Here is a 17515-nt window from a genome sequence, read left to right as displayed (position 1 = left end):
TTTTATTGTACCTCCCTCCCCTCCTGTAACTCTTATTGCCCCTCCATTTCCTCCTGTAACTCTTATTGCCCACCTCCCCTCATGTAACTCTTCTTGTTCCCCCCTCCTGTAACTCTTCTTGTTCCCCCCCTCCTGTAACTCTTCTTGTCCCCCCTCCTGTAACTCTTCTTGTCCTCCCTCCTGTAACTTTTATTGTCCCCCCCTCCTGTAACTTTTATTGTCCCCCCCCACTCCTGTAACTTTTATTGTCCCCCCCTCCTGTAACTTTTATTGTCCCCCACTCCCCTCCTACCTTTCATTGTGCCCCCTTCTTCTCTCTCCATGTTGCGTGGTTGAGCGGGCGTTACGCGGTGGAGGATCCTGTTTCCTGTCCCGGTCTGACAGGAGCAGTTTGTTGCATCTCCTGTCAGACCGGGTAAATCGCGGCCCGCCCACTCGGCAACTCTACACGCAATGACGGGCATGAGGGGAGCACTATGCAGGGTGCTCTCCTCCTGCCGGTCACCCGAGGATTGCGCCCCCCGGGCCGGATGGTGGCCTGTCTGTGTCGCTCCTTTTGGTATGTCTAGTCCTTTTTCTTTTTTTTGCAATTAAAGGAACACTTCAAGCACCATAACCACTATATAATTCTGAAGTGGTTAATGTGCTAGGTGTTCCCTAGAGACCTGCCATTGTAACAAGACTAATGTTTTAGAATGGTCCACCAAGTACCTTCACTGCTTCCTATTGAGAGCCAGCCAGAAGCTCTCTGTCTGAGCTAAGACGGCTGTGTGGCTCATTGGCTGAGTGCAATAGGAAAACGAGCTAGCCGTACATTCCCTCCTGTATCCTACTTAGGATATTCTGGCTTTTTATAGAATGTGGGAGAGGCTAACCTCAGATATGCAGTCAAGCCATTCTAGAAACAAAAACTCAAAAACATAGCCCGCATCCGCCCCTTTCTTACGCAAGATGCTACCAAGGAGCTTGTCCATGCTCTAGTAATTTCCCGCATGGATTACTGTAACCCTCTCCTGATTGGTCTCCCCAAAAGCCGTACTGCCCCGCTACAGTCTGTAATGAATGCTGCAGCTAGACTGATTTTCCTATCCAGTCGGTCCTCTCACACCTCGCCCCTCTGCCAGTCCTTACATTGGCTCCCTGTATCCTATAGGAGTCAATTCAAAGTGCTAACCCATACATTTAAAGCACTGAACAATTCCAGCCCCTCTTATATCTCTTCACTGATCCAGAGGTATGCCCCTCCTCGTACCCTCCGCTCTGCCCGCGACCACCTCCTGACCGCTGCTCGCACCCGTACGGCCAACTCACGCTTGCAGGACTTCTCACGGGCGGCTCCTCTCCTATGGAATAACTTGCCTACTGCCATCAGACTCTCCCCTAGTCTTCAATCATTTAAGAAGGGCCTTAAATCCCATCTCTTCAGGAAAGCGTATGGCCTCCCAGAGTAATCTCTCCCTTACATACCTGTCCCTATGGGATAGTGCTTTGCTCTCTCCTCCAGCTCTGCTTCACTCCTACTTGATATTTCCTATCCTAATGTTTCTAATACCCCACCTCCTATAGTCTGTAAGCTCATTTGAGCAGGGTCCTCTTCAACCTATTATTCCTGTAAATTTTCTTGTAATTGTCTTATTTATTGTTACATCCCCCCCTCTCAAAATATTGTAAAGCGCTACGGAATCTGTTGGCGCTATATAAATGGCAATAATAATAATAATAATAATAGAATTGTTTAATCACTTACAATGGGAGAGGGGTAGGGAGGGTACCAGACTGCCCTTGACATCATAACCGCTACAGCAAGCTGTAATGGCTATAATGCTTGAAGTGTTATTTTCATTTTTGATTCTCCTACTGGTTGGCTGCTATTTGTTGACTTACTGTTACAAATATACTCAAAGATACTTTCACCAGGTTTCATGATTTTATTAGTATTTATGCATCATTTCAGCAAATGCCTTGTCAATAAATTGCATCTCATAAATACATAATTTTGAAACAAGAAAGAAAAAAGAAAAAAAAAACTGAACGAAAACTAAAGACAGAAAAAGAAAGGCCAGGCGTATTGACTAAATTGAGAATTGAGGAGAATTGACAAGTGCAGGTTTTAAGCCAAAATAACTAAGCTATAAAACTGGATGATTTTTCCAAATTGTCACTTTGTCCTAACATTTGTAGTTTGTTTGTATGTGTGTGCCATTGAGTTACTGAACAAGACTAGCAGAGTTATTCAAACTGAAAATGTAAGCCCAAAATAGCCAGTTTGTAAGAATTCTCAATGGCATTGATATGTGCAGTTTTGAAATTCTGGGATACACTTCAAAATTTACTTAGAATTTTTGAAAATTCAAACTGCAATGAATAACTGAGTCTTTAGTAGATTTTTTGTACATATGAAAACTATTAAAAATGATAAATTAAAGGAGCACTATAGTGCCAGGAAAACAAACTTATAGGGTTATTAGGTCCCCCTCCCCCCCACCTCCCTTCAGCCACTGACCTCTTCTCCCCCTGCTGACGTCAGCTCCGAACCACTCATATTAAAGCATTACTCAATGCTTTCCTATGGACATCCAGCGTGTCCTCAATGCGATTTTCGCATTAAGGCTTGCGGAAGCGGCCACTAGTGGCTGTCAGGAAGACAGCCACTAGAGGCTGGATTAGCCTTCAATGTAAACATAGCACTTTCTCTGAAACTGCTATGTTTACAGCTGCAGGGTTAAAACTAGGGGAACTTGGCACCCAGACCACTTTATTGAGCTGAAGTGGTCTGGGTGCCTAGAGTGGTCCTTTAACATGTATATATCTTACAATAATGTTTGTGCAAAGGTTATCTTTGCTAAGGTGCATTATACACTGAAAAATGTTGGTTGATCTATTCCTTTATTAAAGGGGCAGCCAACGCTATTAATATTTCATAATTGAGAGATATGAACATTGAAATAAAAATCAGGACCTTTTATTTAAAAATGCATTGACATTATTCAAAATAATTAAATAAAAGGACTTCTCTTTGCCTGTAGAAAATAGTAAACTGATATAAACAAATATACATGGCCATTTTTTTTTTTTATTTTGGAAATGTACTGTTTAAAGGAATACATTTATTGTTTAGTTTACCTATTTTTTTTTTTTATTGCAACTTTTTTCAGTGACGGATGAGTCAGTATATATGTCGTGAGATCCGATGATGGTTCTTTGTTGAATACATTTATGTTGCATTCATATCATGTTGACCTTAGAACCTTCTTGTGGCTGAGAGTAAACCAAAAATAGAAATCTGAATTCACAGATCCCCCGCACTCTCTTAAAATTGTATCAGAAGATAGGGCCACAGACAAAGCCTATCATGTAATGAGTTGGGGGTCTTATGACAATATCAGAGTCAAAAGATTCAATGTATGGATACTTATGGATGAATGAGAACATAAAATAGACAGTGAAAGCAGTCATATATACATCCCATGACAGCATTTTATAATGCCCATTGCACATGCTTGTTAATGCATTTTTTACTCCATGACAACATACAAAAATAAATAATATATTGAAATTTTGTTAGTATTCCAGTACTTTTATAATCCACTCTTCTGGGTTATTACCTGGCTGTAACACTTGTCTAAATTAAGGCATATATATTTTAATGTAGTCATCTCAACATATAAGGAAGCCGTACAGAACCCTAAGGGGAAAGGTAAGGTGGCATTTAATAGGGCAGACTTGCAAAGCAGACATGGAGCCACTTGGCTCACAACTGGTTTAAAGAATCAGGGCCACCCAATGTAGATTTTACTTCTGAAGGCTATCTGTGAGCAGAAGAGACATCTGGATGCATACAAACATGCTTTTATTGAGCATTTTTACTGTGGCTTGGATCTATTGTAATCTCTTTTAGTGGGATTTGTTTATGCAAACTGTTTATTGATTATGTTACAAACTTATTTCTTTCTTTTGCCAACTGTATTTTGCAGCCTTGAAAGTAAAGGTTGCCAACATGCCTTCTTTCTAAGTCTCTACTGGAGAGTTATTAGATATCTAATGTAGCACTTGAGATGACTTAGTCAGCATGATCACTTCTGCACTCAACTAGTAAGATTTGTAATATATAGGCTATAGTGATTTGGGAGAAAGCTAGCACTCTAGATCCTGTCTACACCAGCATTTAACAGTCCAGTACCCAGAGAACTGAGCGTGCTTTGCTCTAGCTGCAGTTGTTTTTGGATTTGCTGCAACGGTCACAAAGCAGCTGCGCATTGTCCAGAACGTAAGACCTTCCATCGAATGTTTCCTTGCAGACCATACAAGAGAAATGGTCATTGTGCCAAAAGTGTCCCTCTAGTTGTTTGTAGTCTTCAGAGAATATTATCTGTGAAGCCAGAGCAAGCAAAAATAAAATGAATGCAACATATTTTTATTAAACTCTTTCGATTATTAGAAAGGGCTGTATCAACTGCATTGGGCTTGGCAATGCTATTACATGGAATCATATATTGATGATAGTTAGATGGTGCTTGATCAGTATGATATGCCTCATCCAACCATTGTTGACCTACTGAAATAGCCATATTGGGGATTAGCTAACTTTACAATGTGTCCTTTACAGATGTTATTTCTTGGCTATGTACGTGATACTTTTTGTTTGTTTGTAAAAATCAGAAGTGGAATGAAGTAATGGCAAGGCGGTCTATGCATACACTGGGTTATCCATAAAGCCATACTATTTTCCTCTTTATATCATGTGCATTTTTTGTCATCCTCAAAAATAGTGGTCTAACTGAGGCATCTCAAACTCTGGCCTCCTACATGTTGCTTAACTATTCCCATGATTCTCTTGTCATCTTTTATATTCAAAGAATTCTCTGAATCGTAGGCCAATAAAATCTGGGGGAATCTGAGTTTGAGATACCTGCTCTAACTGCTAGATATCTCTTGGCTCTATTCTAGATACTGAGAAGAATGGGAAATTAAATCAAATACTGGTGAATCTTCACTATCCACTAAGACTTGGGATTTTTGCAAACTTTGGTTCTAGCTGTAACTTCATCCTCTACATTTACCAAGGTCAGACCACTATATTAATGATATTGCTGGTACTATTTTAAGAGATGGAATAACTGGTTTCTTCTAAAGGGTTAAGCAGGACCATGTACAACAATAAATTGCAATACTGATTTAATCACACCAGGGCCACGAGAGACTGAGGGACCGTGGGTGCATTGCTTAGCCTCTCTGTCATTCAGAGGATTACACATCTTTGCATCCTCCATACACTTAGGAAGGTGCTAGGCACTAGAATGACTGCAGCTGTTAGTATTCAGCAGAAGGTTAAGTCAAACAAAATGCAGAGTTTCCAGCATTCAATATATAGCAGATGCTTTTAAATTAAATAGACACAATTTATTAACATTAATATGTTTTGTGTTTCTCCAAATTAAGCAGCATGCTTTTTTGTTGTGCAACGATTCAATGAGTATAACATTGTATTTTTTCAGTGAGCAGTGCAAAATATTAAACCATTTGTTTTTAATAGGCACCATCCTTCCTCTTATACACAGAGAATTGGAGTCACAGGTCCACGTTTTTCAGGAGAATGTGTTAATGTAGAAGATGGCATCGATAAGTGGGGTCAATGGCGCAGGACAGCAGACGTTGGTCTGAAAATCTAATAATCTTTTATATATTTATTATTTTGTTGGAAAAATGATTAGACTAGCAAGAACATTCTTTGTGTTAGCAAGAACAGCCATTTAACCCCTTAAGGACCAAACTTCTGGAATAAAAGGGAATCATGACATGTCACACATGTCATGTGTCCTTAAGGGGTTAAAGAGCCCTTTCTTTTTATGATTGTTATTGGCATTTTTATAGCACCTCTTTAGAGTGTTATAAAGGGGGGACTACACAACAAATGAGAAAAACTATTAAAAAGTTTAACAAGAATGCCAGATTGCTCAAAACAGCTTATCATTTATTGCTTAACATGTTTGTTTTGTCTGGACGGCTCCTTCAGTAACACAAGGTCCATCTTTATTGACCATATGTACTAGATAGGTGTCCTAAAAAAACTCTACGGGCACCTATCAATTGTATTCCTGCACACAGTTTCTTTAAACTGCAGAGACTTGTGAAGATTGAGCTGGTATACACCCGTCTTCTTACTTCCAGAGCAGATGAAAAAGCTAGGTTTCCCCCAGGACCACCCTTTCATGTCTGTGTTTGTGCATTAGATACAAATGGGGGGTATGGGGATTTGCAAAGTCCCCTGGCCTAGGGCCTTACTGATAGTACTTGTGTCTTTAGTTCCCCATGTCCATAAAAGTACTTGTACTGCCTGGGCTTCCCTCTTTGGTAGACCCCTTTACAGCTACCATCGGTTCCAGTCATATTTTCCCATAAACCCTTCTCAAAGATTTGAGATATGGTCACCATTCATATTGAAAGCAGTGGAAGGATAGGGCTGGCTAACAAGTGCTAGCTACTTCATAGTCTGAGTGGAGATAATGGTAGCAAATGCAAGTATTGCAGAGGTGGGTGTATTTTTATGTTTACATGTTATCTTATTTTTTATTTATATTTTTGTATATATTCATTTAAACTGTGGGGCAATGTCAGTGTGTGCTGTTAGACAGTTTCCCCTTTGTCACTGGTCAGTGATATTGCCTGCCATCCCTTCTCCTAAACTTTCTGCAGTCTTACCTCTTGGAGTTAAATGTCCAGCATCAATAGACAGTGTTTGGCAGGTTAACCAGATTGCTTGTTTGTAAAACTGTAACTCAATGTTCTTTCCCAAATGTTAAAGTGGGTGACTTCTAGCTATTCAGATGTGTAGGCTAGCTGACATGATATTTTAACATGAATGCTAGAATACAAAGTAATCTGTAGGGGTATTCAGTCAAGAAAAATATTCCAAGAGTCAGTTCCAGCCACCATTAGCACAACAGCACTGTAAATGATTCACTGTTTGTTGCACTACAAATTATAAAACATCATTGAGTAGTAGGTATTCACTATTTTGAGTTTATGTACCATTAACACAACATTAAAGCCATTGATGGGTCAAGTGAATAACATTTATAATATCTTTACAAAGCCACCTGTCAAAGGGTGGGATACATTAGGCAGCAAGTGCACAGTTTTTTAATATCATGTGTTGGAAGCAGGATAATTGGGCAAGCGAAAAGATCTGAGTGACTTTGACAAGGGCCAAATAGTGATGGCTAGATGACTGGGTCAAAGCATCTTTAAAATGGAAAGTCTTGAGGAATGTTCCCTGCAGTGGTTAGTACCTACCAGATCTACAAAACATGGTGCAAGGAAGGACAACCGGTGAACAAGCATCAGGGTCATGGGCGCCCAAGGTTCATTGATGTAAGTAGGTAGTGAAGGCTAGACCATCTGGTACAATCATACAGAAGAGCTGCCGCAGTTCAAATTACTGAAAAGTGTAATGCTGGAAATTATGGAAAGGTTTCTGAACACACAGTGCATCACAGTTTGGGGTTTCGTAGCCGCAAACATGTCAAACTACCCATGATGTCCACTAACCATCGCCAAAACTGTCTTCAATGGAGACGTAGGCATTAGAACTGCACTATGGAATTGCCTGGTGTGATAAATCTTTTAGATCAGGTGGATGGCCGAGTGTGTGTGCATTGCTTACCTGGTGAAGAAATGGCACCAGGATGCACTATGTACTAAGGCAGACTGGCGAAGTCAGTGGTGGAGGCAGGGCAATGCTCTGCTTCAGAAATCTTGTGTCCTGGCATTTATATGGATGCTACTTTGACATGTACCACCTTCCTAGAGATTGTGATACTGATGGCAGTAGCCGTTTTCCATAGGATAATGCACCCTGCCACTGCAAAAATTGTCCAAGAAAAGTTTGAGGAACATGACAAATAATTTGATGTGTTCTCTTGGTCTCCGATATCTCCATATCCATATTGAGCATCTGTGGTATGTGCTAGAACAACAGTGGAGGCCCCACCCTGCAACTTGCAGGATTTAAAGGATCTGCGGCTAACTTCTCTGTGACAGATAGCACAAAACATTTTCAGAGGTTTTGTAGAGTCCATCCCTCGACACATCAGAGATATTTTGGCAGCAACAGGGGGACCTACACAATATTAGGCAGATGGTTTTAATTTTGTGGCTGATCAGCATATGTAACCGTGTTGGTAGGCAAATTTTGGAATTTAAACCAGATAGGCAGACACTAACACCTTGAGCAGTGTAAATGATTAAGTTAGGCTTGGAAACTAGTAACCGGTTCACTGGTTGTTCTTACTTGCACCATGTTTGGTAGGTACTAACCACTGCATATGGGGAAACTTCCCCTGGGCCCTTATTAGGCTATAAATTAGGAATACATTTCGAACAAGATTGGAGTCCAGAAGACTGATCATCTCCCAGACCCTTTTGAGGCCACTTATTCGTTTTTGATAATACCTTACAGAATCAACCCCTGTAGGACACAAGAGATTGGGCATCTTCCAGCCCTTGTGGAGTCCAGCATTATGTTATAAAAGGACCTTCAGAGACAGAGTAATATCAAGGCCCGTATATATAAATCACTCTGCTGAAATATTATTGAGCTGCATATCTTGAAAACAAGTCTATTTTTGAACAGACATATATTACAATTTTAAAAAACGGTGCATAAAAGATGTGGTTATGGATTGGGCATGGAGGACCGATGTTACTGTAGAAGAACTAGGATTCTTTCACCTGTATGGACACTCACCTCATCACAGCCTGTGCATCGTGGTCTCTCGCTCTCACAGTAATGTCTGCCGCACCACAAGTGGTTGTTTTTCCAGAAGTATATCAGGTTCACAAGGGGCTGTCTGCACTGGCAGCATATGAAGCAGGATGGATGCCACTGTCTGTTATAGCCAGCCCGCTCTGCATACACAGCAGGGGCATCACCGGGCATAAGCTGCTGGCACAGCTCACACAACTAAAAGGAAAGATATGGCAGAACATTCTATTAATACAATAAACAAAGTATGGAGAGACTATTAGGCAAAAAGCATAACCATCTGGGTGCTAATCCTCAGTGGTATTCCCTCAAATACCAACATAAATAGTAATTATAATAAGAAAGAGAATGCACACCAAAAAAAGTCACAATAGTAACTTAACCTGGTTTAATAAGTCAATTTCAGATAACAGGCAAAAATAAACAATTATAGTTAAAGTGACAAAATAGTCACAAAGCATAAATCAAAAATCAAGAATAGTTACCAAAAGTACTCACAAGCCTAATAGGGCAGAAACAGGACACAAAAAAATAACCCCCCAACGTTTCGGCACCTCCTGGTTGCCTTTATCCTATAATATGAACCCAGTCCCCAGTTTGATTCTTCTTATTAAAACAAAACAAAATCACAGATGGTATTTACAGAGGCCCTAACATGTTTTATTTTCTCTTAATTTTCATTTCCTAATACCCCTGCAACGTTCTAAGAAGAGTTCTCTTGCCACTTGACTTTATTTATATTTATTATCTTTTTTTCCTTGTGCCAGATCTCAATACCACGGCACAGCCATCTTGTTCTCCTCTTCTCCACTGATGGATAGTGGGTAAAATTAATTAACAACTGAAACAGAACCTTTACAACAACACAAAAGGTGATGGATAAAAAGGTGCTCTGATAAAGGATATGTGGACAGCACTGTGAGCAGCAGAACACTCCAAAACTGACTGTTCTCCTTCCCATCAGTCAAAAATATATAAAACCACATCACTTGTGAATAATACTTATCAAAATCTGTATCTATATCTTAAAGATGTAATAACATACATATAAAAAAAGAAAATAAAACAATAATAGTGCAATTTGTTTAAAAAATACGAAAGGAATAAATAAAACGTATACCGCACTTCTACAAAATGTCTATAAAAGGTAGCTTTCATCACACTAGTGAAATTACAGTGTAAGCAAATAATATAGGAATCAAGCAGAATGTGCTTGATTCCTATATTACAAAATTAATGTATTCATTTTTATTTTGTCAAAATAGTAGAATAGATATTTTTATATATATATATATATATATATATATATATTCTACATGCATATAAACTTATATCAGATACATTAAGGATGTGAACAGAGATGTGTAACAAATAAAGTAATCAATGTATGTGAAAAGTATGTATAAAGAAGCTTTCCAATGAAATTGGTCTCTCCCTAACTCCTGTGATACAGACCACTTACTGGATAAAGAGCCCTAACTGTGCTCAAGTTGTAGCTTCCAGTACGTGAAACAGCATGTAAGTATAGAAAATGCTCCACCGCAGCGAACAACTTATGGTAAACGAAGAGCAAAGATTCTGCAGTATCAAAACTGGAACACTGGGTACCGTGGAGAATAAATTATTCTACTAATTTGACAAAATTATTGTACTCATTTTTATTTTGTCAAAATAGTAGAATAGATCATTTTTTATATATTCTACTAATATGACAGAATAAAAATAAATGTATTTATTTTCATTTTGTCAAAATAGTAGAATAATATATATATATTACAATATTCTACTAATTACTTCTTTTCGTTGCTCATATATGTTTATAGAAGTTTTCAGGAAGGCTATTAAATTGGACATTACAGATCAGTAGCCCAAATTGCATCCTTGGTTACTAAATGTCAGTAGAGAAGACTTAATTTTTTTTTAATACATTTGTTTTATGCAAAGGAGGAGCCATGTGACTTGAACCTGTATTTGTACATTTATATATTTAACTACAAAAATCTGTTTAACTGTATTAACACATCATGTGCTTTGCTTGAGTTTAAGTTGCTTGATATAATGTAACGTCAGTTTAGACTGAATAGTTTACATGCAGCCTTGTGAAATTTGTTGTACTCATGCATTTCTCATAGCCGTCCTGTTTCATAAATGGAACCAGTTAGAAATCAGACATTTTGCAGTTCAAATGACCTTAGAGCAGGGGTAGGCAGCGTTATGCACTCCAGATGTTGTGGACTACATCTCCCATGATGCTCTTACAAGGGACTCCTACCAGGATACCTGAATTACCATACACATACATTGACAGCAATTGTTTAATTGTTCAGACATCATGAAACTTACATAAGTTGATTTTCCCACATCTTCCTCCTCTGTGCCATTTGTTGCTTTTGTTTTTCCACCATCTTTTTCATCTTCTTGTTGCTTGGCACTACAAGGCAAAGTCACTTCAGCAACGCCCAATGCGTTCTTTTTGTACTGCTTCACAAACTTCTCCATGGCTGGTCGCTCCTGCTGTGAGAGTCCATGGCATTGTTCAGGATCCAGGTCATGGGAAGGAAGCTGCCTCATCAGCTGAACACGACGATAATGTGCCCCTTCTGTACCAGCCACAGGCTGCATTTTCTTGGGTATCAGCTCCATGTAATGCATGGCCTGAGAGAGAATACATTGTTTAGCAGATGGAATGATCAAATAGGTCATGTGTGATAATGAATTATGAGAGGATCAAAATATTTTCTATACCCACATTTCTTTCTCTAAATTTCACGTATGTGAAAAAGCTCAAAGGATAAACACAAAGTTTAGAGATGAGAATTTCTGATATATTATAAAGTTTAAAGGACTCAAAAACTAAAATAAAACAAAGTCAGCATTAAATATAGTTTTCTGTACATTGTAATGTATCATTATAAAATATGGTTTGTGTCATAATTGCTTTAATAAGTAATGATATACAGACCAGGAAAAAAGCAACAAATAAAAACCCAGACAACTGCTTCAGGAGACTCCAATATTAAATTATTTAGAAAAATATGAGCATGCACCTAGGTATAGGGCACACATTTTATCACAGTCCTTAAAAATAATGTAGGATACAATAACATGATAATACATATTCTTACCCTATGAATATATATTGTATGTACCATGAGGTGTATATAATTCTTAACAGGGACACTATAGTCACCTGAACAACTTTAGCTTAATGAAGCAGTTTTGCCCCTGCAGCCTCACTTCTCAATCCTCGGCCATTTAGGAGTTAAATCCCTTTGTTTATGAACCCTAGTCACACCTCCCTCCCTGTGACTCGCACAGCCTTCCATAAACACTTCCTGTAAAGAGAGCCCTATTTAGGCTTTCCTTATTGCAAGTTCTGTTTAATTAAGATTTTCTTATCCCCTGCTATGTTAATAGCTTGCTAGACCCTGCAAGAGCCTCCTGTATGTGATTAAAGTTCAATTTAGAGATTGAGATACAATTATTTTAGGTAAATTACATCTGTTTGAAAGTGAAACCAGTTTTTTTTTCATGCAAGCTCTGTCAATCATAGCCAGGGGAGGTGTGGCTAGGGCTGCATAAACAGAAACAAAGTGATTTAACTCCTAAATTGCAGTGAATTGAGCAGTGAAATTCAAGGGGAATGATCTATACACTAAAACTGTTTTATTTAGCTAAAGTAATTTAGGTGACTATAGTGTTCCTTTAAACATTGTATGTACCAGTTTTTGGTTGAGTCCAGGGGGTGCCCACTCATATGTAACAGTTAGGAAGGTGGGGTCCTTGCGGGAGGTGATTGGGTTGGTGATAATCATGCGGTTCCTCTTGTACACCCGTGCACCATCGCTGCCTTTCACACGCGCTGTCAGCCCTGAGTATCGAGAGTCTGTGAGCAGTTGCCCAATCTGGTAGTCTTCCTCTAGATCAGTCAATAGAGCATGCTCCTCACGAGGACAACGGCAGCATTCACATAACTTCCTGCAAACATACATTGATATTAAACCACAGAGATACATAGCAATCTAGGATTTAAAAAGACCACCAAGTTCAACCTTTAGACACATCCTTTTGTGCTGTTGATTTTGACTTTCCATATACCGTGAAAGAGGACAGCAGGCTGAGTGTGTATGTCCATTAACAGAAAGTGACTTTTTTTTTTTTCCAATAATTGTTACAAAATGTATATGCTATGCAAGAGTTCATTAATGTAGAGGATACCTCCTATTAGTTTTCAAAAGAGGAGTGTGAGAGTCACACAGCAAAATGTAACTTTAAAGTAATAGCTTGCACTATGAGTGATATACACCTAAATAAACTCACTTGTGTCATTACAGATCATAATAAACTGGTCCTATTCACAGACGCAGTCCAGTATCAAAAGGCCAAAAAGGTACTAGCAATACAGAATCCTCTGGCAATCAATCTTTGCCTCATCTGTGAAGTAAGTATGATACCCTTACAGGTGCAATACAGAGCTTTTGTCTACTGCTGGTCCTACAGAACTGAAAACATATTTGACATATTTATGTACTTCAAGAAACATAAACATACTTTTGGTCATTGTTCCCACTTAAAAATATGAAAAAAGAGGGGGGCGGAGCTAAGCGCCATGCTGAACGGTCGCACTGGAGACGAGCTCCGTGCTACAAACGCTCCTAAGTAGCCAAAAACGGGAGAAAAAGCTTGCCGAATCGACGGGGGGGCAACCCGAAGAAGGGTGACCCTACACTTAAGAGCCAAGAGCTAAGCATTCCGACCGATATCGGAGGCTCCTACTCGGGGATAGACCTGAGGCCTACTAGAGGCCTACTCGGACAAAATAAGAGACCGCAGCAACTCACCTGGAGGTCTCCCCGACATACTTCCTCCCCCCCCCCCCTGCCGGAGAGGGATACCCCGGCACCTGAAGCCTGACGAAGCGAAGACTAAAACACAGAGGTGACTGTCCCACTGAGCCAGCACAGCACCAGCACTACCCGGGCACCTGGGAGGTAGCTAAGATGGCCGCCCAGCGAAAGCCCCAACAGCGACGCACGCAAGTCCAAACTACCAGGAATCCCTTGGGGGACTTCGACCGACTCTGTGCGAACTTCTGGTCAATGCTGAGCGACCGTGGTATGGCTCGCCACCTGGCAGTGAAACTAGTGGCCACCTGGATCCGACCTGCAACCAGGAGGCGCCATTACCAGCATCCAATACAAGCACCCAGAGAGACAACTAGACCCCACAAACGCCATCGAACCCAAGGGCAGGAAGCGGCGCCATACTGCATGAGAGAGCATAATGGCCCCCACACTCGAGAGAACAAGATTGCCAAGCTGGCATCCCACACAAGCTACTCACCAGCTCCAGGAACTGACGTCCAGCGAGGTTCGCATCCATCCCCGCACAGGATGATGCCAAAACGGAGAGCTGACTCGCCGACCAACACACTCCTAAGAGACCCAGGGAGGCCAGGCGCCTGCACACCAGGGAGACCGCGCCAACTGCACCGACCGACGCAGGGGGCACACACTCAGCCCCAACACGGCATCGGCTGATCCAACAGGGACTTGGACTCAATAGCAGGCATAGTACTCGGTGTAAACCCAGCCTCATATGCCCCAATTGAACTTCCACGAATCTCTGCCAACAACGTTATTTCTGTGTTTCCACTACTGTTTCCTGTTAAAATATAACTCCAGTGGTATATCAAGTCATTTATGCTATCTAAGTTGTTGACTAGCTAGTTACTTATATTATGAGCTTTAATTAAGCGTCCACTAATGAGGGCGTCAAAAAGAAGCGTCTGTACAAACTGCTTTAAAATGATTATTATTTTTTGTTTGTTTATTATTTTTTTTTAAATGTGCAACCACACTGTTAGACACACGTAGTACATTTATATAATGCAAGGCTAACCAGACTAACGATGTATGTATGTTTAATCTCCTGAAAAACACTGCCTAACAACCATAACTTTGTTTTGCAACATTAATTTTTCATAACCTGTTACACTTACACCCCACAAAACCGCCACTTCTCCCCTACATCTAAGTGCCTGAGTCGGCCGGACCAGTGGGCGCCACAGCGTGACCTCCCAGCCCACACCACTCAAAGCCTTAGGTAGGATGCACTGCCTCACCCTAACCCACCCTGCCCCCCGCAGCCCCCGCGGCTAGGGGCAACCATCATGTGACATACTACATGTCGCCACTAGCATGACAACCTATACCAAAGATAAAGCTGCGAGCCATTGACTGAAAGTCCCTAGCAACTGACACCCATCCCATAGGAGCACGGACCGACACTCGACTCCACTATAGGCCAAGGCACGTAACTGAGGCAAAGCGACACCCACCCCCACAACATAGTTCACTAAACCCTTGCCTTAGGTACTCTGTGCAGCAAACATGGCTCCCTTTAACTTATATCAGTACCTAACATTACGTTAAGCGGTTGTAAACCCCTCAGAGCTGTATAGAACAGCCACAATTACTGCAACCCCTACAGACTTGCCGCACAGCTTGGTCCCTGCCCACTGCATAGAAAACCGCTAGACCGCATTATATGTTTAATTGCAACATAAAGCACGTTCCTGAAGTTACAGCCAGAGTGCACGCTCTATTCATTGTTTAAATGTTTTCCTCTGTTCACAATGCTATGTAACTCAAAGCCAGCTACAGCTGGCAAGCTTACGCTCGCACTTAAAGATATAGCCAGTGCACATGGTGAGCTTATGGTCTGAATACACTATTAGGACCTTGTGTAACTCAAAGCCAACTAACTGAGCACGCCTATGCTTGAACATAAAGATAAAAACAGGGCACTCGCTGAACCCTCTAGATAGACTGTTATACTCACATGGTTTACCTCTTGACTTTACCTAAATTAAACTGTGATGTATAGTTATATCCAGCACAATAATACTTAAAAAGTGCAGTCAATTCAGAGCCACAGATGTCTAACCTTATGTACAATTTGCGTACTTATTCATGCTGTTGTGGCATTGTTTGATGCTTTGTTATTCCTTGCACGCACAAAATAAAGAATTTAAAAAAAAAAAAATATGAAAAAAGAGACTGCTTTATATAATGCAGAGACAAGTGGGCAATTTAACAGATGTTCTGTGTTTTCTATATTATGTTCCGAATAATGGGCAGATCATGGATACAAACATGATAGAATTCATAGAATTCTATAATTTCTTTAAATAAATCCCTAGAATTTGCAGTTGTTGCCATTAATGTTGCCTTTGTTTGGAGTAGAATACCCTTAGCAACTTGACATACTGCCACATCAGGAATCAACCTGATGTTTGCTGTTACTAACTTGAAGACAGCCACTAGAGGCGCTTCTGCATTGAGAACTGAGTCAAATTCAATCTAATACTGCTCAGTGACAGCGAGAAACATTTAAATGACACAAAGCTGTGTTTTGCCATGCATGTGCACTAGTCCCAATGTTTGCCTCTGGAGAAACATTGGATTGGCTGAGATAATCAATATTGGTGATCTTAGCAATGGAGGCAGAGCACCAAGATGAAGACCAATATGTCGAGGGCTAAAAGGTAACTAAAACACAACTTTTAAACTCTCACTGACGTGGATGGACACCTAAATGGGTATTAAAACTATAGCATAAGGAATGTTTGTACTCCTAGCACTATATGATGTGATGATATTAATAGATTTTAAGTTGCTGGACAGCTCTGTATACTATTACACAATGTAATAGAAACTGCTGACATTTTGATCTGATCTGCCCTAGTGAAAGGCATCGATCTGACATGTGACAGATCTAGAGTGTCTCTTTAATAACACTTTTGAGCCATAACTTGTTTGAAATCTGAGAGGGGTTTCTCCATTGTGTGTTCTACAGCCCCCTTGTGTCTCTCGTATTTCCTCCCAGCCCCTTTTATGTGGCTTTCTCGTCCAAGCCTTTTTGTGTGTCTCTTTCTCCCCTTCCCTAGCCCCTATGTGTGTATTTCTCTCCATCCCTTCTGTGTGTCTTTCTCTCCATCCCCGCTGTGTGTCTCATTCTCCCCCTTTTTGTTTTTTTCCCACCCAGTACCTCTGTATGTCTTTCTTCTCCCCCATTATCTCTGTATGTCTTTCTCCCCCCCAGCTCTTCTGTGTGTCTTTTTTCTCCCATATCCCCTTTGTGTGTTGTATTATCCCCACCAGCCCCTCTGTGTATCTTGTTTCACTCTAGACCATTTTGTGTGTCTATTAACCCCCCTCCCTTCGTGGTCTCTTACACTCCCACTTTGTTGTCTGTTCCACCACACTCCCCTTTATGGTATTTTCCCCCTTCCCTGCTGCTTACTTCTATATTGTAACGTGGTTGAGCAGACCACAGTAGAGGATGTTCTGTATCCTCTACCCGGTCTGACAGGAAGCTATTCTTTGCACTCAGTGATCACTTCCTGTCAGACCGGGTAGAGGATACAGAACATCTTCTACTGTGGTCTTCTTGGCCATGCAAAATATGTGACTGGTAGGAGGGTACACTGTACTATGAACTTCCCTCCTGCCCTCCACCTAGAGATTGTGCCCCCCACTAGACGGCCATCTGTGCCACCTAATGGTTACAATGCCCCTGTCAGCAGCATCTGACTGAAGATGTCCAAAGAAGATGAAACAGTTGACTGAGGTTGGTCTGGTTCTTGTGCAGAGAGAGCCTGCTGGCATTCCTAATCTGAACTCTCCTTGTGGGTGAGATCAGTCTGATATGTGCCAGACCTAGGTTCTCTCTGTAATGGCGCATATG

The 17515-nt window shown here is 40.7% G+C and overlaps 1 protein-coding gene across 1 annotated transcript in view; it reads right to left on the bottom strand.

Moving 5' to 3' along the window:
- Positions 1 to 2502: 2502 nt before the first annotated feature.
- LMCD1 (LIM and cysteine rich domains 1) overlaps positions 2503 to 17515 on the bottom strand; it is a 38678-nt gene continuing 23665 nt past the window's right edge. The window contains exons 3-6 of the mRNA XM_063426681.1: positions 12487 to 12742; positions 11108 to 11419; positions 8747 to 8962; positions 2503 to 4369 (exon numbers count right to left, since the gene is read on the bottom strand). Of these exons, the coding sequence (XP_063282751.1) occupies positions 4205 to 4369; positions 8747 to 8962; positions 11108 to 11419; positions 12487 to 12742 (949 nt within the window). The 3' untranslated portion in view covers positions 2503 to 4204. The remainder of the gene's footprint in view (positions 4370 to 8746; positions 8963 to 11107; positions 11420 to 12486; positions 12743 to 17515) is intronic.

The sequence above is a fragment of the Pelobates fuscus genome, chromosome 7, assembly GCF_036172605.1.
Source record: "Pelobates fuscus isolate aPelFus1 chromosome 7, aPelFus1.pri, whole genome shotgun sequence".
Classification (NCBI taxonomy): domain Eukaryota; kingdom Metazoa; phylum Chordata; class Amphibia; order Anura; family Pelobatidae; genus Pelobates; species Pelobates fuscus.
Note: the sequence above shows the minus strand (reverse complement) of the source record. Positions and strands in the feature narration are given on the sequence as shown.